Source organism: Pungitius pungitius, chromosome 9, assembly GCF_949316345.1.
Source record: "Pungitius pungitius chromosome 9, fPunPun2.1, whole genome shotgun sequence".
NCBI classification, from domain to species: domain Eukaryota; kingdom Metazoa; phylum Chordata; class Actinopteri; order Perciformes; family Gasterosteidae; genus Pungitius; species Pungitius pungitius.
In genome coordinates, this window is record NC_084908.1 from 21,617,881 (window position 1) to 21,638,493 (window position 20,613).

The following is a 20,613-nucleotide window of genomic DNA, read 5'->3' on the forward strand; positions in this document are numbered from 1 at the left end:
CGGAAACTGCAGGTCCACTCCGGACCACTAGGGGGCGCGGCGGGGTCTTCCGGTCCTGTGAACCCGGAAACTGCAGGTCCACTCCGGACCACTAGGGGGCGCGGCGGGGTCTCCCGGTCCTGTGAACCCGGAAACTGCAGGTCCACTCCGGACCACTAGGGGGCGTGGCGGGGTCTTCCGGTCCTGTGAGCCAGCTGTCATGGCGGCCTCCTATGGGACGTTTACCTCTCGGTGAAACTGAACCAACCGATTATGAACAGTTTGTTTCAAAATGAGCTGAAAGCAGAACCACGTGACTGTCAGGTGAGACAGAACACACGTCATTTAGGAGCGTGTCCGCGCGCATTTTCACTCTTTCTGAGCAAAAAAACCTACATGCGACTCGTGTCGTGACGTCTTGATGCTGAAAGGTACGAACACCTGAGTGAACCGAACCTCCGCCCGTTCTTCATCTGAGGTTCTTCTACCAATGAATTCGGCTTGAAATAATCGTCTCTATGTTGAGTAGAGGAGGGAATTTAAACGGCTCCTGGTTTCAGAATAAAATCAAACTCAAAACATCTCAATTTAAAGATGAATTCTGCATTTTCAAAATGATTCCCTTTCCTTTCTGTTAAACATCACGTGATTCACCCGTTTCTCCAGGTGGTCAGTAGAGAAGGTTCTGGTTCTGATTATGAAACCTGTTGGAGCCGTCTTGCTTTCTGATTGGTTAGGAGTTGTTTTAATGACCATCCAACCTTCATTGTTGATACATTTTTGGGATTAGTGTAAACTAATATGCTACTGTGTGTGTTACCATGGCAACATTATGATGACAGGGAACAGATGGACCAATCAGCAGCTGGTGTTCCTTCAAGTCCTCAGTAACATCCTGCTTTATGGAAACCTTTTTCAAACCTTTTTTTAAATAAAACTGAAACATTTTTTGTCTTTTATCCAGAACAAAGAAACCCAAACAAAGCAGCCGAGCACCAATCAGAGTTTGCCTCACCTTTCCCTCTGCAGGTATGAGTGTGATGTCATCAGTGATGCGGGGGGCCCGCCGGCTCGTCCACGCTGACCCAGCTCTGCTCAGCAACTTCCTGTCTCGGCCCATCCTCTGTCCCGCTGGAAGCTCCGCCTCCCCGCTCACCTGTCATCAGACCAGGAAGTACGCCTCCAAACAGGTGAGTCCAACTAACGTCTGCTATCGGTCGGTCTCAAACCGCCACTGATGTAACTTGTTCTTCTCAAAACACGCCTATAGGGATAAAAAACACACATAAAACACAAGATGTCATGATGTGTCTGCAGGTCAAAGGTCAGAAGAAAGATCAAAAGAACCAGAAGGTCAAAGTTAAAGTGGACAAACAGGAAGTTGAGATCAAACAGAACATGACGGTGGCGTCTCTCGCTGAGGCCATGAACAAAGACTTTGGTGAGAAGCAATCTCATATCTATTATATATCTATTATATATCTATTAAAAAGTTTCATGTTTTTTCTGTCTTCGTGTAATCAAGTGTATTCATGTCTGTAGATCACATCTTGGAGGCCCTACTGAACACCTCTGTGGATGTGGACTCTCTGGAGCCTGAATCGGTTCTGGAGGAGAGGTGGATCAAGGAGGTGGTGACACGATCCGGGATGAAGTTCAGATGGGCCAAACTCAGTGAGACCAGAGAGAGACCCAACAGGGACGTCCACAGGAAGTAAGACGATAGAAGGTCTCCTCTTACATCACGTTATTCCCCCTCGTGTTCATTCAGATCCAATCACACGCCAGGTAGTTCCATCTAGTACACAGAGGTCCACCTAGTACGCAGAGAGGTCCACCTAGAATGCAGAGAGGTCCACCTAGAATGCAGAGAGGTCCACCTAGTATGCAGAGAGGTCCACCTAGTATGCAGAGAGGTCCACCTAGTATGCACAGAGGTCCACCTAGTATGCACAGAGGTCCACCTAGTATGCAGAGAGGTCCACCTAGTATGCAGAGAGGTCCACCTAGTATGCTGAGGTCCACCTAGTATGCACAGAGGTCCACCTAGTATGCTGAGGTCCACCTAGTATGCACAGAGGTCCACCTAGTATGCAGAGGTCCACCTAGTATGCACAGAGGTCCACCTAGAATGCAGAGAGGTCCACCTAGTATGCAGAGAGGTCCACCTAGTATGCACAGAGGTCCACCTAGTATGCAGAGGTCCACCTAGAATGCAGAGAGGTCCACCTAGTATGCAGAGAGGTCCACCTAGTATGCACAGAGGTCCACCTAGTATGCAGAGGTCCACCTAGTATGCACAGAGGTCCACCTAGTATGCACAGAGGTCCACCTAGTATGCAGAGGTCCACCTAGTATGCACAGAGGTCCACCTAGTATGCAGAGGTCCACCTAGTATGCACAGAGGTCCACCTAGTATGCAGAGGTCCACCTAGTATGCACAGAGGTCCACCTAGTATGCAGAGGTCCACCTAGTATGCAGAGGTCCACCTAGTTTGCAGGTTCATCTTGTGCTATTTTTACTGTTTTGGTTGATACATTTATTTTGCTATTCTTAAATGCCCTTTTACTGACTTTACATTTGACCTTTGACCCCGGCAGACCTCCAGCAGACCCGTCTCTCTTAGTGCAACGCCCCCCGGTGGTCACCATCATGGGTCACGTAGATCATGGTAAGACCACCCTGCTGGACAGTTTGAGGAAGAGTCAGATCGTCTCCACGGAGGCCGGAGGCATCACTCAGCGCATCGGAGCCTTTCTCGGTAGTTCACCTGCTTTCAATCAACTTTATTGACCAAATACTCGCATTAGTTTCACATTAAAAGGCTCCCAGTAGATTTCCTTGTGAAATACCCACATGAAGTCGATTAGTGACGTAATTGTTTTAAATGTCTTTTCCTTCAGTCCAGTTGCCTACAGGTGAAAAGATCACCTTCCTGGACACCCCGGGTCACGCTGCCTTCTCCTCCATGAGAGCCCGCGGAGCCGACGCCACAGACATCGTCGTCCTGGTGGTGGCGGCCGACGATGGCGTTATGAACCAGACGGTCGAGTGCATCCAGCACGCCCACAGGGCCAGAGGTAAGAGCTGCGCCCGCTCTGCTGCATCCATGCCGCGCTTCCACCGCCTCTAACCTGCTCCTACTGTTGGGTCTCAGTTCCCATTATCGTGGCAGTAAATAAGTGCGATAAGCCTCAGGCCGACCCGCAGAGAGTCAAACAGGAGCTTTTGGCTCATGACGTCGTCTGTGAGGAGTTTGGAGGAGATGTTCAGGCGATCCACGTCTCTGCTCTCAAGGTGAACCCAACACAGAGTTTAGTTAAAGCTGCATTCTCTGTCCTCTGCTCCTGTGGAAGTCAATAAGAAGAATTGTTGTTTTAGGGCGACAACCTTCTGTCTCTGGCCGAGGCCACGGTGGCGCTGGCGGAGGTCTTGGAGCTGAAGGCGGAGCCTAGCGGTTCCGTGGAGGGGCTCATCATCGAAAGTCGCACTGACAAAGGCAAAGGGTGAGTCCTCAAGTCCTCAGTGACCTCCAGAGACGCAGTGGAACCCTGGTTCTATGAGCTGCTTCTTGTGTCCCCTCAGTCCTGTAACCTCTGCCATCGTCCAGCGCGGGACGTTGAGGCGAGGTTGTGTCCTGGTGGGGGGGAAGAGTTGGGCTAAAGTCCGCTACCTGTTTGATGAGAACGGGCAAGCGGTGACGGAGGCCGGGCCGAGCACGGCGGTGGAGGTGGTGGGCTGGAAGGACCTACCCTCTGCTGGAGAGGTCATCCTGGAGGTGGAGTCGGAGGTGAGGACACACCGGCAGGACGTCCTGTGCTTGTCTCCTGTTCACCACAAACAGAGTGTGTGTGTGTGTGTGTGTGTGTGTGTGTGTGTGTGTGTGTGTGTGTGTGTGTGTGAGCAGCAGCGAGCGAGGGAGGTTGTGGACTGGAGGACGTACGCCGAGGAGCAGGAGAAGCTGCAGGAGGAGGAGGGCGCCATCGCGCTCAAGCAGAAGCTGCACCTGGAGGAGTACAGGAAGGAGAGGGAGGGGCTGACCCACCTGAGCTGGAGGCAGAGGAAGTCGGCGCTGTACCGAGCCAACAAGAACAAGTTCTCTGCGAGGCCGAGCGAGCGGACGCAGAGCGCCGAGCCGAGCCTGCCGCTCATCATCAAAGGTACAGCCGGCCTCTGATTGGCCGCCCTCGCTGCAGCATCAGTGATGCTTCCTGAGAAAGATGGAACACGTCTTGCTAGTCTGGCTGACCTTTGACCTGCAGGAGACGTGGACGGCTCGGTGGAGGCCATCCTCAACCTGCTGGAGAGCTACGAATCTCAGCAGCAGTGTCAGCTGGAGGTGCTTCACTTCGGCATTGGAGACGTTTCAGAGAATGACGTCAACATGGCCGACGCGTTCTCAGGTAAGGAGAGAGTGGGCGGAGCCGGAGACCCGGGACCCTTTGTGACAGGAACTCCTCCTGAAGGTCCGTCTCCCTCAACAGGTTCCATCTATGGCTTCAACGTTGCAGCCAGCAGGTCCATCCAGCAGCTGGCGGCGAAGCGAGGCGTCCCGCTGAGGCTCCACTCCATCATCTACAAGCTGATCGACGAGCTGAAGGAGGAGCTGAGCAGCAAGCTGCCCCCCCTGCGCTCAGAGAACATCGTGGGTGAGGCCTCAGATGTTTGCTACTTCTTGTACCATCGGGGAGTCACTCATTTTAGGTTGGATCTCAAGTGGACCGGGGGGGGGGGCAGTAGTCATCGAAAATGTCACTCAACTTTTTAATCCAAGTCATGACATCTACACCAATAAAACCATTGAAAAACAGCTGATCAGATCAAAGCTCCACCTTCAGAAGATCTGTCGCCTTATTGGTCAGTAGATCTGTAAAACTTCCTGGTTCTCCACCATGTGACACAAACATCTGGAGTGTCAACCATTCTAACTGCAATGTTACAATCAAAGAAAAGGAGAGAAGAACATACGAGCTGGTGGATATCTTCACTCCAACGCCACCTTCAGGATTGGCTCGTTGCTGGTCACATGATCCGTCTGTATGTGTGCTCACTTGCAGGTGAAGCGACGGTGCTCACCATGTTTGACGTCTCTGTGGGGAAGAAGAAGGTTCCGGTCGCCGGCTGTCGGGTTCAGAAAGGTCGACTGGACCGGCGCCTGAAGTTCAGACTGATCCGTGGACGGGACGTCGTGTGGGAGGGTGAGTCGGACCCTCGGCGTCCGCTGCTCAGACAGGAAGTAAAGCGCCCCATCATGTACTTGATGGGGCAGAGCGCAGTCCTTTGAGCTGAAAGCAAAGCATCGTGGGTAACGGCGATGTTCCCTGCAGGTTCTTTGGCGGCGTTGAAGCACCACAGAGACGAGGTGCACACGGTCAAGTCGGGGATGGAATGCGGCCTGTCTGCTGACGGAGACGTGGACTTCAGGGCCGGTGATGTCATCGTCTGCTTTGAGGAGCTGGACACTCAGCAGGTCACTTCCTGGGACCCTGGTTTCTGACCCATTACCCACAATCCTCAGCTCAGACTAATGTAAATGTGATAATGGATGTAACAAATCGTTTCGACATAAATTATTCAACTCGATTCATTTTATTTTGTGGAACCGCACACGATGATCTGCAACATGACATCACTTCCTGTCGTACTTTAGTGGAATAAAGTTCAAACATCGGTTTGTTTCAAACATTTTAATACGGATTTAAATGAACCAGTTCAGAAAAGAAACTTAAAGCAAAAAAGTTACATAATGTTCAAAGGAAAACGCTGCTCAGGACCTCGTCACTTCCGCCTGGTCTTGGTCGGTTTGGCAATCAGTGCCGGGTCGATCTGATCTGGAGTCAGTCCTCTGACGGAGAAGAGGCGCTGCGCGCGCTCCTTCAGGGTCCCGCCGCACTTCAACCCACGCGAGATCAGCTCCCTCTTCAGGACGTCCAGACCCAGAGCCTCCAGCTGCGACAGATCCAGATCCTCCAGAACCAGCTCCTGTTCATCAACATGGTTTGAATGAAGTGTCAAATGATAAGAGCTGTTCTATTCTCTAATGCTAAGGAAAGGAGCTTCAATGCTTCCTTCAGCAAAGGAACCACTGGACCATCCTTTTCAGGAGGAATAACAACGACTAGAAACATGTTAATAAAGTTTACTTTGAAGCTGGTTGTTTGTGTCGTCTGCATGACTCACACGGTGAAGGCATCTCAGGTGCTTCTTTGTGACAATGTCACCAAATGAGCCTCCTTGTCACCTTTCCTTGACCCCGTGACATTTGACAGAGGTCAAGGAATAGACATTAGGTCCTTTTTTGACAGTTCTAATCCAGCCAGAAGCTTTTTTGGTCAATATTTCATCAGGAGAGGAGCTAGGATTCATTATGGAATGGATGACCCACCTGATGCGGAGACACTCCCTGGTCCTCTGGGGGCCTGGGTGTCTGGTCTCTGGAGGCTTCAGGAGAACCCTGGTCCTCTGAGGGTCTGGGAGTCTGGTCTCTGGGGACCTCAGAAGGACCCTGGTCCTTAGAGGGTTTAGGAGTCTGATGATCTGATGAGGCGTCTGACGAGCTGAAGGAGACGAGGGTTTCAATGACTAGAAAATGTGGAAATGGACTTCGGATCAGGTTTGATGTTGATCTGGTCTCTACCTGGTGCTCTGCTCATGCTCCACCTCCTGCATCGGCATGGCAACAGCAGCAGATCCACAGCTGGAGGGGGATGAAGACTCTTCTTCCTCATCATCCTCCTCATCCTCCTCCGAGCCAGGCATGTCGTCAACCCTCATCCTGTAACCACGGCAACACATTTTAAACTCTGTTGCAGCACCACAGAAGCAGCTCCAGTTACCTGAAGGGTTAGTGACCTGTTCAGGTTAATCATTTATGTACAGAGCTTGCATCAGTTGTATTGATCATAACAAGAACTAATACAATTATGGATAGAAACAGCTTTGTCTGTTTACTTCATTTATGTAAACTTTAAAGGTTTCAAGCAAATTAACATAAAATATAACCATTCAACATGAATCGGTTTCATGGTGCTTGACTTTGCGCAGCACCATGAACTGTAGTGGCTGCAAGGCATTGTGGGTCGGGTTTATCCCCTCTGCTTTGGTCAAGAAGGGAGCAGTGTTTCAGTTGCTAAAGGAGGTAATGAAGCACTGTGTACCCCCCCCCCCCCCCCCCGTGATGAAGCGGCAGAATAACCTCACCACAAACAGGCTGCTGCTGGGTTCTTCTTCTTCTGCTTCTTCTTCTGCGGCTGCTCGCTGTGGTCACCGCTTGGTCTCTTTGCTGGAGAGACGTCGTCCATCTTCTGGCTGCAGGAGGCCTGAAGCCCTGAGACACAGAGGAGACACAGAGGAGACACAGAGGAGACCACGCGGCCCGATGAGGACACTCGCATCACAGCACAACTTCTCAGCGTTTCCTATGCTGGGAGCTCTGACCCCCCCTCACCCTTCATCACTGAGTCCTCCAGCCTCTCTGACAGGTCGTGACACTGCCTCTGGTACTCGGGGTCCGTGAACTGGTGCTTGGGTTCCTTCAGCTTCCTCTGCAGTCGCTCCAGGCGTCGCTGCTCCTTCTCCGCCTCGCGCTCCGTCTGCTTCTGCAGCCACTCCGCCATCCTGCACACACCACAGAGGAAGAGGTGGTAGATATAGACCTGTGCATGTAGAAGCAGAAGAAGAAAAGGCTCTCACTCCTTCTCGTGGTTGACATCTAGCAGCCGGCGGCCGCTCAGGTCTCTGCAGGCCTCGCGGTTGGTCGTCTTCTCGATCTGAGCGCCCAGCGCTCGCAGCATGGAGCCGAACCCTAAGCCCCCACAGAAGAACACCAGTTACTCCTGTTACCAACCACCACCTGTTCCTTTGTTTGCGTGCATCTTCTGGAACACACCTCCTTTCCCTCCACGGAGGCGGGGCTCCAGGTGATAGACAGCTCCAGGCTGCAGAGCCTCCTCCAGGTGAGACAGGCGGCCATTTCTGACCACGTAGAAATCTGCACAAGAAGAATCTCCCTGCAGGGAAACGGCAGCGTTTACAGGAGGAAGAACCAATAAACGTTGTTTTCTCTAAAGGGGATGTAACATTTAACTTATGACTAGTGCCGTTAATTAATATCCAAACAATAACACCAATCGTTTCATTTCTATTAAATCAGTGTCTGAACCAGTTAATGAAAGACAGTTCCACCAATGAACGTGATTATAACGCGTGATTCTAGTTAGTCTGTAAAACACAACCTACATATGAAATAAGTATCATTAATGCTAACGACGCTAGCCTCCGTTAGCTGCTGAGCTAACAACACGACACCGCACTAGTCCCCAGCACTTAGCCGAGCATTGCACATGTTTCCCCGCCTCATGGCGTCGTGAACACTCACCTGCTGCCGAACAAACCGGTTCAAGACGTCTCGGACCAGAGAGCCGTCCGGGAAAACCGAATTAGAGAAGCTGAAGATGGGAGAGCTCACAAACACCTCCATGTTGGCTACAGCACACGGCGCATGCGCTGCTGCGGCTTCTTCTTCTTCTTCTGCGCTCTGCACGCAGGCAAGAGAAGTGACGTCATTACGTCTCTACGTGACCAGGACGCTACCCGCCCAAAAAATAAAATCACACAAAACGAAATAAAATAATAAAACAATACATTATTTAATGCTGTATAGACGAGAACAGCTGAAATGCTGAAAGGGAAACTGAGCTGGTCCTCCAACAACCAAAAGGTCTCTGACATGGGACGGTCTGTCCTACGGGGGACTTCCTGTTTGCGTCATCAGCTTTACCTCCGCTGCTCCCGTTGCCTAGTAACCTGCTGAGCTTAACAATAAAAGCCTTAAAAGATAAACTTCTTATTTCATTTAATTTAGGAAGATACGCTCCTTATTACGCCGGCATGATATATTTCAGGCTGAGATTTCCGGATATTTTTAATTCAAATTAAATGAGTTAATGTGTAATACTTTACTAATTTATAATTACTTTCAGCTAAAAGTAATATTGCGATCTTAAGGCAGAGAAGATTCCATCAATGTTGTCAATAAAAATGACGACAACAAACACATTTATTAAGACGAGCTGCTGGTTGTGTTTGTTCTAAATGTGTGTTGGTACATTGATGTTCATAAGAACAGTACATGGACCCGGGGGGGGGGGATTCAGGTGAGGGGCTGTATGGGGGGGGCAGCATGACGGAGTTATAACTAATAGCAGTTTGTTCTAACGTCTTATGTGAATATAAAAACATGACATCGGTTACCAACGTCATGTAACTTAAACAATAAACTAAGCTGTGATGTTATATATTATAACCTTTATATCGGTAGATATTCCAGTGAATTATTTTACTTAACGTTACATTTAAAAGTGAACCCTTCCGTGGACAAAGGACAGATCCGATCTATTCACTATATCATAGTATTCATTAGTAACCCGCAGGCCAAAGAAAAGAGTTTGACATATATGCTCAGAGGGTCGTGGAGTCAAATCACTCTGAAGACTAGTTGATGTATCTCCATCGTAGTTGGGACAAAGACGTCACTCTCTGGTCGTCTTCGACAGGAAGCGGTTCTCCACCTGGTGGTCTGGAGGTGAATTGCTTTGCAAAACGCGCAAACCTTTTACAACCGAACTGAAACGAATCCGTCGACACAAGTCGCAGAAGCATAAACTAGGTTTTACATCCACACAGAACATGCACACCACCCAGAAACGTGCTGGGCGGCGGGTATCGAACCCAGGACCTTCTGCAGTCAGCCGCCAGGTGGCGCAGTGCGCGGCCTTTTTCCCCGGAAGTGACGATGTTCTGGTGCCTCCGGCTGTAGTGTCAACATGGCGGCCTTGAAGAAGGTGGTTTCCAGCTTACGGCCCGTAGACCGGTTGGCCTCCTGCAGGTTTTCCAGATCCTCCTCCAGCTCAGAGTCCCGCGGGGCCTCCAGCGGAGACCAGGCCGACGCGGACAGACCCAGAACCGGCTTCGCCGCGGCTTTCGGCCTGCAGTCGGAGCTCCGGCGGGGGGCGGAGAGATCTGCGGCCGGTGACCAGGAGCAGAACTTTGCCTCGCTGCTCCGCGGGTCCCCGCTGATCCAGATGGGACCGGCCAAAGACAAGCTGGTGGTCGGGAAGATCGTGCACGTGGTCCGGGACGACCTGTACATCGACTTCGGGGGGAAGTTCCACTGCGTGTGTCGGCGACCGGCCGACGGGGAGAAGCTGCAGCGGGGCACCAGGGTCCGTCTGAGGCTGCAGGACCTGGAGCTCACCTCCCGCTTCCTGGGAGCCAACACCGACACCACGCTGCTGGAGGCCCAAGCCGTCCTGCTGGGCCCGCTGGAAGGGAGGGAGGCCCGGGAGAACCAGAACCAGGACTGAGCGGGGCTGTCAGACCCGTTCTCCAAAGCAAGTCTGGTGTTCAGCTTCCCAAATGTCAATTTTGGAATCATGTAAACTGATTATTATATATAATTTATATTCTAATAAATATTCTTTGTATTAAACTGTGTCCACATGTATACACATTGTTGTCTCTTCAAACATGAATCTTTTGGAATATTTTGGATTTAAGGTGGATCAATGAAATGAGACAACGATTCAGGGATCTGTTTCCTTTGTAGACTTTAATGGGAGAAATCAGCAGAACTTGAACGGATCCAGAAACGGAAGCTGCTCCCCGTGTTCTGACTCACAGGCACATCTTTAATCGACGTATTAAGTTTGCAGGTGTGATGCAAGAAGAAAGCAGCAGCTTGATAAAAGACCACGTGTCAAATGTTTAAATAGACCACGTTTACATAGACGTCATACTTGGCATAGTGTGTAGGCAGTAGTTTATACATCAAGTAGCAGTAGAGTACGCTGATAGTGTAGTACTTTAGTGAAGTTGCACTGGTCTTCTTGCTCTTCATCCACACATGGTCACATAGAGCCACTGTGGAGACATCAGAGCATCAGTGAGACAACATAATAGAAATAAATATAATAATGCCAAATAACAGAAAAAATGTAATTATATGTTTTATTTTTAAAAATGAACTCAAATTTTGTAATGTATTCTGAAGACTACATCTTAATTAACAAGTAATAACTTTAGAAAGCTTTATTATTAATAAGTAGCATTTTAGACTATTGTGTAATTGTATTTTAAACACAAACTACACCCATGTGATCAAGTTGGAGGTGGACATGTTGAACTAGTGTCTCTTCCTGTTGTCCTCCTGCACATCATTTAGCGGCTGTGTTTGAAGACGTTTCCAAACGTTAGGGACACAGTGGTGTCCTCTGCAGACCGTGTGAAGCACAGGGTAACGTTAGATGATGAGATGGAAGTAGCCTAGCTAGCTTAGCATAGCAGCTAGCTTAGCATAGCAGTGCTTTAAGTGGTCCATTTGCCACTTGTCCTTCTTCTGTTGGACACGTGGAGGACTCCCCCCACCTCCACAAAGAGTTGCTTTGAGATGTTCAGGGGAAATAGATAAAAAACAACTGATATTTGATGACATCATGAAAAACGTTGACAATCACAAACCTCAGAGATGTTAAGCTCTACACTTCCTGTTCTGTCTTTGTCCAGCTCCTGGAAGGCCTCTTAGAAAAACACCACAGAAGAAGACAACATGAAACACAGCGAAAGGCTGCGTGCTGTGTTCAGGTCCCGTTGTTCAAACCTGCGGTCTAGATTCAGAGACACGATTAAGTACTCTGATCTTTAACTACCCCTGAATGCAGCACTGGAGTGAACAGATGGCCCTGAACGCAGCAGGACAGTGACCAGAGGGCCCTAAACGCAGCAGACATACTGAACATGGCCTCCAACTTGACGAGGCAGCAGGTGAAGTTGTCGAAATCGATGATCTCGTTGTCGGCGTATCGGGCGACCAGCATCTGGTTCAGCTTGTTGTTCAGTTTGAACCCTTAGGACACAGTAGTCAGGCTCACGGTTACTTCACGGTTATCTCCGGGATGCCTGTGAGTAATGATGCTTACCGCCGTTCTCCAGCGCCAGGCGCATCTCGTAGGAGCTCATGCATCTGGATTTATCCAGATCGAATTCTCTGAAGATTCCCTGTCGAGTCACAAGATTCAGATGAACATGCGGGCACTAATCCAGCTAATGTTTTGTTTGCTAGCTAAATTAGCTTCATTTGTTAGCGTTAGCCATCTTCCTAGTGCGTTCTGCCCATGTGGCAAAGCACCAACCCAGAATGCCTTGCGAGAATTGCCCTACTCTGATTGGCTACTTGCTACTAAATGCTAACATTAGCTTCAATGCTTACAAGGAGCGACTCTACATTTCTTTCTAAATATTTCACACATCTGAGATTTTAAATATTGATATTATTGAAACGACATTACAAAAACAAGGCAATATGTAAAATAACTTCTTTTAGCTGAGAATATCCTAAAACTGCTCAAATTCTAAATCCACATGGTTAGATATTTTTAGAATTATTTTAATACGGAAATATTGTTCATATCAAGAATCTTTCTTTCTGATCACAGGATTGAAAAGCTAGCTATGCTAAGATTAGCTTCTTACTTGCCCTCAATTGAACTCACCAGCCACTTCCGGATCTTGTTCCACAGAACCTGGAACTCCAGGAGGCCGAGTCGAGCGCTCCCGTCTTTCTGAGCAAGTCAAGAAGAAGACAACGAATAAAAAGCACCTTGTTTAAAGTCAGTAGAACGTCACTAATCCACAGCTTCTTAAGACATCTAAGATACAGATAAAATAAGTATGTGTATCTCTACATCTGTTTCAAATAAAGAACATTTAGGAATTTAAGAAAAAACAGATCAGAACCACCTCAACCATCAGAACCAGTAATACCATCAGACCCATCGCACACATACAACCCATCAGACTCTGCAATAACACCAGAACATTCAGAACCGTTAGACCCACTAGAACCACACCCAGCTGACCCAGCAGACCCATCAGAACCGAAGGTGTGAGGATACGTCCATGAGGCTGACCATGGCTCTGCAGGACTCCATGCTGAAACCATCCGTCTGAAGATCTGTGTCTATGCACAACCACAAAAGAAGAAGAGATGGTAGGTGCTGCTTCGATTCTCGCCACCTCAGAGGCGCAAGAACTTACGTTTGGACACGACCCGGTTGAGGATGGTCCTGAGCTCTCGGACTGAGATCTCCATGTCCTGAATAGAGGAGGCATGTTTAATATGTGATATAATATGATGTTTCATCTATCATTGTGATCCAGAACCCACGTCTCCAGACAGCTGAGCAAACATGGCCCGGAAGGACTCGTCCACGTCTTCCATCAAGACCTCCTCCTGCAGAGAAGAATGGCGACAAGTTCAAAGGTCATCGCAGCACAAAGACAGCAAGCAATTAATTGCGTTACTAAACAATGTATCGGAAGAATGTTTAACCGCAAGATGTTCAGACAGAAGATGGAAATCCATAATGAAGACCTCCTTGCTCACCTCTTCTTCAAAGGTGGCCTCCACGTTGTCGTCCATCTCCCTGTAGTGACCCCAGCGGCGTTACCAGCGCATAATCAATACTTCAATACTTGAGAAATCAATAACATCGACAAACTCACTCCGTCTCTGAATGCTTTTCTGTGAAGACCCTCAGGACAAAGTCGGCCTCCTTGGAAGGTTCGTAGGTCGACGGCACCACAATGTACTCACCTGGCGGGAGGCGGAGCCTGGCGCTCACCTCCCGCAGGTTGATGAAGGTCTCTGAGCGGGCGCAGGAGGCATTGCGCAGGAAGAAGTCCTTCTTCATGTGCACGCTGGGACGGCCTCGGTACTGAGTGACGCATGGCAGCGTTAGGTCTACAGAACTAAAGAGGAGGCCTCATGTGTGTGGGCGACTCACCTCTTCAGGAACCTGTGAGCAGATGAAGAGAAGAAGAGCACCCTCGGCTCTGCTGAAATGCTAACGTGCTAATCCAGCAGCTGCTACATGGTTACCAGGATATTTGTGTACCAAGCGTTTGAGCGTGGGTGTTAGAACACTCTTAGGCATTTCCTGCTGCTGATTGGTAAATGTGATCAATAATAATGTTTATTTATGAAAGTAAAAACAATGCATTAGATAGAGGGAGCAGCTAAGGTTATAGAGACTGTGAGGGGCCTCTCACCTCGTAGATGGCGAAGCCGATGGTGTGCACGTCCTGGCCGTGGCGGCGGTAGCGCCGGCGGTCTTTCTGCATCAGAGCCACCAGGAAGCTGCACGCGGGCTCCTCGTCCGCCGGGTCGTCATCCTCCTCCAGCAGGGACACCTTGTACTGTGGGTTGATCCAGAAGGTGTCTGAGGGGCGGCACAAGGCATCATGGGAAATGTAGTTGGTATGCAAGAGACTGAAACGTGAAACCATCCAAACCAAGTTGGCTGTGTAATATTTATCATCTCAGGTGTTCATTTTAAATTATTATTAATGGTGAATAAAGAGTTATCAAGACGGTTCTCACTGGGATGGTTCCGGCAGCCCCCCGCGGTGCTCCCTCTCCTCCAGCCACCCTCAAACATAGTTGTGGTCCAGAACCGGCTGGAGTCCTGGCTCAGAGCGTCTGGAGTCATGTTACAGATCTCCAGTCGGGAAAACTGGCGCAGAAACTCTTGGAAAGACATCCTGTGGGACACTTCGCCGTAAATATCTAAGACATTCAACTTCACGTTCGAGACCCAGCAGAACCCCCCCAGTACCCACCGGAACCAAACAGAACCCATTAAAACCCACTAGAAAATACCAGGATCCGACCGAACCCACCAGAACTCTCCGTCTTCCATCTGGCAGAGCAGTTCGTCCTTCTCTGCTGGGTCAACAGAGGTCCACTCCGAGGAGCTGAAACACAGACCGGATCAGACCAGCCGTTGGGCTTTTTGGACCAGAATGGGTAAGAGAAAACCGACCTGTCGCTCCAGGCTCCGGTCCACTCCACCTGACCCCAAGGGTTCCTGATCCGGATCAGCTTCTCCGTCTTTCCACGGTAGTCCACCTGCAGGGGGACAAACATCTAGAGTGTCCCACACACACAGATGTGGGTCGGACGGAGGTGAGCTCACCTGTCGGAGCGCGGTTACGGAGTAGGCATGACCTTTCACCAGCTTCTTGAAGGTCACTGCCTCCTGGTCCAGAGCACTGGTGATCTGACAAGAAGGTAACACACTATGAGGTCCTCTTATTTATATTCAAGCGGGTCAAATATATTATTATGACTTCTTCACAAGATGAGGCCAAAACTAAATATCACAGTCCTAAAGACGTCCCGACATTAAAACATTGACAAAATGTTCAACTTCTGATTAAAACTTCGAGGGAGTCGTATATTAAATAAATGTCTAGCAGACAGGAAGTGACTCGATGTGACTGACGTCGATGGAGCAGCCGAGCAGAGATCCTCTCTCCAGAGCTTTACTGATGATACGATGAAGATCTCTGGGAGCTTTCCTCAGCTCGTACATCTCCGACACGCCGCCGGTGAAGTCCTCAAAACCCTCAATGGTGCTGCCCCCGGACAGGGCCTCATAGGAGCCATTCAGCCTGTGACCAGGCAGTAAACAAAGGGTAAACAAGAAGTACACTGGCTCTTCACTGGTTACCAGTGGCTGCTCCCATCCAGTTCAAAGCATCGGTGCTCATGTAGCATGCTGTGAATGGATGGGGTCAACAAACTGTAGCACTAACAAATCATAGGATTTAAATTTTAAAATATTATTTTAATGGCACTTTTCTATAACATGTTTTGAAACTGCTTATTTGATGAAAATTGTACTTTCGTGTTACTTGTCTGAGGTTGTATCTCTATGTGGAAATGCACTTATTGTAAGTCGCTTTAGATAAAAGCGTCAGCTAAATGACATGTAATGTAATGTTAAACCTTCCATCCCAACCCGCTCACTCCGCTCTGCATCAAGCTGCTTGCTCCTCCCTCACTGAGGGCCCACTGGGATTGTGCTGCTGAGGGGAGGAGCTCGCAGCGTGCGACCCCCAGTGGACTTTCTAGGAATAGCAGCTACTTTTAAAGAAATGCAATGTATGTCTTTCTGTCATTTTTACACTTACAAAGTCATTGGACCCCCCCGGCATGCCGGATCAAGCCTTAGGGCCTTAGGTTTGACACCCCTGCTTTACATCGTCCGCCGCAAATTAAAGACACACCTCTTCAGACTAAACCTAAACTAAACTAAAACTAAAGACACTAACAAACTGTAGCACTTAAATTGTACTTCTAAAAAAAAGCTAAATGACGTGTGATGTAAACAGGTGGTAAACCACTACTGTTCTGGTCTTACTTGGCGTAGGCCTTCTCCATCAGGGCGCTCCAATACTCGCTGCCTTCAGCCGAGTGGACGAACATCAGCTCTCCGTCTTTGACCGGCAGACGGTCGTCAATCACAACGTCCACCCACTCCCCGAACTGCCAGAACTGAGACGAGTAAACAACACACAGTAAACAAGCAATAAACAAGCAACGAGTAAGTTAAACGTATGATCATAGATGTGAGAGGATCATTGTATCAGAGGGTCTGAGAGCAAAGATCTCTAGCAGCCCCACCCACAGGTGAGTGCAGCCTCTGACCAGGTGGATTCTCACCTGGAAGTGGAAGATGCCGGCGTATTCGTGGCTGAAGTTCTGACCGTGAGGAACGACGCGGTGCAGCAGCCGTTCATTCAGAGTCAGAGATCCGATAGCAGCAAGCAGCCAGCAGTCTCCTGGAGATTAACACAGATGTACTCACAGTACTCACAATACTCATGGTACTAAGTACGGAGTATTCACAGTACTCACAATACTCATGGTACTAAGTACAGATTATTCACAGTACTCATAGTACTCACAATACTCATGGTACTAAGTACAGAGTATTCACAGTACTCATCGTACTCACAATACTCATGGTACTAAGTACGGCATATTCACAGTACTCATCGTACTCCCAATACTCATGGTACTAAGTACGGAGTATTCACAGTACTCCCAATACTCATGGTACTAAGTACGGAGTATTCACAGTACTCACAATACTCATGGTACTAAGTACAGATTATTCACAGTACTCCTAGTACTCACAATACTCATGGTACTAGGTACAGAGTATTCACAGTACTCATCGTACTCACAAGACTCATGGTACTAAGTACGGCATATTCACAGTACTCATCGTACTCCCAATACTCATGGTACTAAGTACGGAGTATTCACAGTACTCCCAATACTCATGGTACTAAGTACGGAGTATTCACAGTACTCCCAATACTCATGGTACTAAGTACGGAGTATTCACAGTACTCATTGTATTCACAATACTCATAGTATTCATAGTTTGTTTCTGAACATTCAGCTCGGTTATCGGTCCTGAAACTTTAAACCAAACAGCATTCAGTGGTTTGAGGTCCATATGAAACTATAAGCCTTTTAATTAAATCATTTCTTACACTAACCTGTAACTTTCATTCTATTCCTACACGGAAAATAAAATAAACGGTTCTGATTCTGTGAAGTTAGTTTTGCAATTTGTCTGGATGCGCTTTGCTTGCTTGCTTTAAATAAACTTGCTTTGCCTTATTATTGTCACATGGGATGTCACATGGGATGTCACGAGGGGCGTTGAGTTTACAGGAAGCATCAACTTGCGAGCTGAACATCAGCAGACTCCATTATGCTGAACAGACACGAGGGTGGTCAGTGGGGACCCGCTAATGCTAAGCTAAACGCTAACAACAACACATTAAGCTACTAATGTTTCCGGGTAATGGAGTTACCTCACCGTTCAATAAATAGATCAATTCAAGGTCAGACCTGATGGACTGAGTGCTTCTCTTCAAGTGCTCCTTCTTCCTGTGTTATCTACAGTATGAACATGTGTGTAAACAGGTACACAGCACACCATGTGTGTGTATGTACAGTATTCACATGGTTCTGACCCACACCATCTGCTGGTCTCTTAGCAACTGCTGTCGGGAAGTTCCCTTCAAACCACACACGCCTGTAGTCACATGACTAGCGGACTCACCCAGGGCGCCTTGACAAATGTCGGTCCTGGTAGCTCCGCCCACAATGAACTGGGGGTTCTCCGTCAGCTCCTGGAAGAACATCAGAGACAACAGTTACGTCCTCATGGTCTCTGTGAGCTGAAGGTGAGGGACACACACATCCTGATGCTGCTGAACACGCTAACTCTTCCTGCTGTGCATGCAGCACACGTTATTCTTTCTATCACTCACTGTCTTCTTCTGATGTTCTCAGCTCTGTTTGAACCAAGTCTTCACTTCCTGCCACAAACAGGAAGTGGGTCCTGGTTTAGCCAATTACAGGCCTGAGATTGAGATCCATGAGTCATTGCAGTCTGTCAGAGGATCACAGACCTAAGCTTGAGGTCTCTTCTTACCGTTGGTCTCTTCCATTCGACCCCTCTGGTTTTAGCAGTAAACGGTCCGAGTTCCTTGAAGCCCAGTGAGGCCGGTTCTGCTGGGAAAACTGGGTCCTGGAACAGGGATCCGTTCTGCTGGCAGTCCTCCTTCAGGGCCTGGAAGTCCTGGTTCCTGTAGTGTACCGCCTGCTGGACCGAGCCTAGACCTTCAGCCCTCTGCCGGTCCTTCTGGATCCGCCCGGACATGCCTTTAAACATGCTGACCCATGACACATCCGAGACACTCATTAGACTCAAGCTACACAATTGTTGGATGGACTGGGATGGACTATGATGGACTGGGATGGACTAGTTCATTATTCATGTTCCCATCAGGATGAACAGTAACTTTCCATCAGGTCTACAATGTGTTTGAATACCAAATCCCTGCAGAGCTAAAAGACATCTGAGCATACTGACAGTTAGCTAATGTTACCATGCCAACACCTGGTCGACATTATCAGTGTATGGGCATTATAAATATAAACATGCATGTTTGTACCTGATCTCGTCCAAAAGGATCGTAGGAAGCTGACAGGAAACAGAAGTCTGGTTAGTTCATTGGTTAAAGGTAAACGCGAGAGTTACAACACATTAAGTCAAACAACAAGTTTTTATTACTGTTTTTCAGATTTTAGGTATGACGACATCTGTGTCAAGGTAGGTCATATATGTATGGAAACACCTGTGTTATACACAGGTAGAGGAGGATAAAGTACCTAAAGGTGTCGTTTGTGAGGAACCTTCTCTGTGAATTACAGAGCAAATCAAATGAATTGTTAATAATAATAATAAATAATAATAATTGTGGATTGACCTGATCGACGGTTTGTCTGATCGGATCATTACGGCCGACAAAGAGCAGCTGACTCAGCACTCTGAAAGCTTGGAGTTATTTTTGGAGCAGCACCAAAATACCACAGTGATCCCAGTGCGGTTCTGATAACAGACTGGGACCAGTGTGGTACTAGTACTGGTCTACACTGGGATCAAACGGTTAATTAGGAAACAAATATAATATTTCATGCTTTAAAAAGCAGAAATAATGTATTAATTTGTAGTCCTTTTTTAACAAACTTAATATGATTCATTAATTATAAATTAGGAAAAAGAATATGACAAAACTGTCTGGCTACCCCCCCCCCCCCCCCCCCCGTTTCATCAGCCACAGAATTGGTACTGAAATTTGCTTTGTTTACATAACGTGATGGGACATACAAAAAATGTTAACATTGATGAATCAAGTAATACATGTTTTATATCGGAGTACTTGAGGGTCTCTTTATTGTCTAACAATACTATAGGTTACAATTTAGAGTTGATATTTTAGATTTGACTACAATCTATAATATTACATGTGAACTACCTCTAAAATAATTTATTCGCTTTATTTTATCATTCGTTTCTTCATTAAATATTTACCCATATTCTCTTACTTAAGGTCCACAGATGTTTACCGTATTTTCTGTTTCTTTCTAAGATTCTAAACCTACAACAGTTTACTGTCAACACCGAGGCTCTGATTGGTCCAAAAACGGGATGACGTCACTGGATTCTGCTGAATCAACCCGAAGACAAACGCGCGTTCAGAGTCAAACAGCACAAACACTCACCGAGTCAGAAGTCGTAGGGCGCAGTACAAGTACAAGTATTAGAAGTAGTTGAAGTAGTTGTGCAGTACTGGATGAGACGCTGTGATGGTTTCTCTGCTGCACAACAAGCCCCGCCCAATGGGAGGAGCAAGTGACATCATCATCATTATCCAATTTAAAGAGACCAAACAGCATCAAACATCAAGTGTGTCCCGTTGATGTTCTCATCTGGTCTAAAATGTGAATACACCTGTAAAGGTTTCTGTAACAGGGGGGTCCTCACTCTGACGTTTCCCCATGTCTTGATTTTCTCTGATAAGAGAAACAGCGTCTCCTCTGCAGCGCGTTCAGGTCAAACATCGTGCTGCACCCACACCATCATTTACCCTATAAAGCTGATTAAACTAATCAATCTCCTGTAAAGCCAAACACAAGATTAAGATAATATACAGTGAGGATAATAAGTATTTGAACACCGTGCTATTTTGCGAGTTCTCCCTCTTGGAAATCATGGAGAGGTCTGAGATTGTCATCGAAGGTGCGCGTCCACTGTTAAAGACATAATCAAAAAAAAAATCCAGAAATCACTATATATGATTTTTTAACTATTTATTTGTATGATACAGCTGCAAATAACATATGTAACATGAAATAAAAAATA

At 47.8% G+C, this 20,613-nt stretch overlaps 4 protein-coding genes across 5 annotated transcripts; 2 read left to right on the forward strand and 2 right to left on the reverse strand.

Moving 5' to 3' along the window:
• Window positions 1–172: 172 nt before the first annotated feature.
• Window positions 173–5,913, forward strand: mtif2 (mitochondrial translational initiation factor 2). 2 transcript variants are annotated; one of them, XM_037471369.2, is made up of 14 exons: window positions 173–410; window positions 1,009–1,169; window positions 1,297–1,420; window positions 1,522–1,693; window positions 2,581–2,741; window positions 2,884–3,060; window positions 3,138–3,277; window positions 3,362–3,486; window positions 3,566–3,770; window positions 3,888–4,140; window positions 4,243–4,383; window positions 4,465–4,629; window positions 5,038–5,178; window positions 5,308–5,913. In XM_037471369.2, exons 1-14 carry the CDS (start codon window positions 401–403, stop codon window positions 5,475–5,477), a joined length of 2,145 nt encoding a protein of 714 aa, XP_037327266.2. In that variant the 5' UTR covers window positions 173–400; the 3' UTR covers window positions 5,478–5,913. The 2 variants fall into 2 exon arrangements, with proteins under 2 accessions (XP_037327266.2, XP_037327267.2); XM_037471370.2 differs by having other exon boundaries at window positions 173–303.
• Window positions 5,614–8,514, reverse strand: sde2 (SDE2 telomere maintenance homolog (S. pombe)). Its single transcript, XM_037471388.2, has 8 exons — window positions 8,358–8,514; window positions 7,869–7,989; window positions 7,673–7,784; window positions 7,428–7,597; window positions 7,181–7,307; window positions 6,618–6,755; window positions 6,366–6,537; window positions 5,614–5,962 (listed from the first exon to the last, which is right to left on the reverse strand). Exons 1-8 carry the CDS (start codon window positions 8,457–8,459, stop codon window positions 5,759–5,761), a joined length of 1,146 nt encoding a protein of 381 aa, XP_037327285.2. The 5' UTR covers window positions 8,460–8,514; the 3' UTR covers window positions 5,614–5,758.
• A 1,256-nt stretch (window positions 8,515–9,770) lies between these two features.
• On the forward strand, window positions 9,771–10,476 carry mrps28 (mitochondrial ribosomal protein S28). Its single transcript, XM_037471389.2, has one exon. The coding sequence runs from the start codon at window positions 9,805–9,807 to the stop codon at window positions 10,342–10,344; it is 540 nt and encodes a 179-aa protein (XP_037327286.2). The 5' UTR covers window positions 9,771–9,804; the 3' UTR covers window positions 10,345–10,476.
• Window positions 10,477–10,563: 87 nt separating this feature from the next.
• Window positions 10,564–20,082, reverse strand: capn1b (calpain 1, (mu/I) large subunit b). The gene is made up of 23 exons (XM_037471378.2): window positions 19,974–20,082; window positions 18,863–18,891; window positions 18,340–18,580; window positions 17,965–18,034; window positions 16,545–16,663; window positions 16,243–16,376; window positions 15,322–15,490; window positions 15,013–15,096; window positions 14,860–14,945; window positions 14,717–14,791; window positions 14,418–14,578; window positions 14,087–14,256; window positions 13,822–13,833; window positions 13,541–13,752; window positions 13,422–13,461; window positions 13,203–13,268; window positions 13,073–13,130; window positions 12,931–12,995; window positions 12,529–12,597; window positions 11,956–12,034; window positions 11,769–11,882; window positions 11,498–11,556; window positions 10,564–10,900 (listed from the first exon to the last, which is right to left on the reverse strand). The coding sequence occupies exons 3-23, from the start codon at window positions 18,577–18,579 to the stop codon at window positions 10,874–10,876; spliced, it is 2,109 nt and encodes a 702-aa protein (XP_037327275.2). The 5' UTR covers window position 18,580; window positions 18,863–18,891; window positions 19,974–20,082; the 3' UTR covers window positions 10,564–10,873.
• Between the last annotated feature and the right edge of the window lie 531 nt (window positions 20,083–20,613).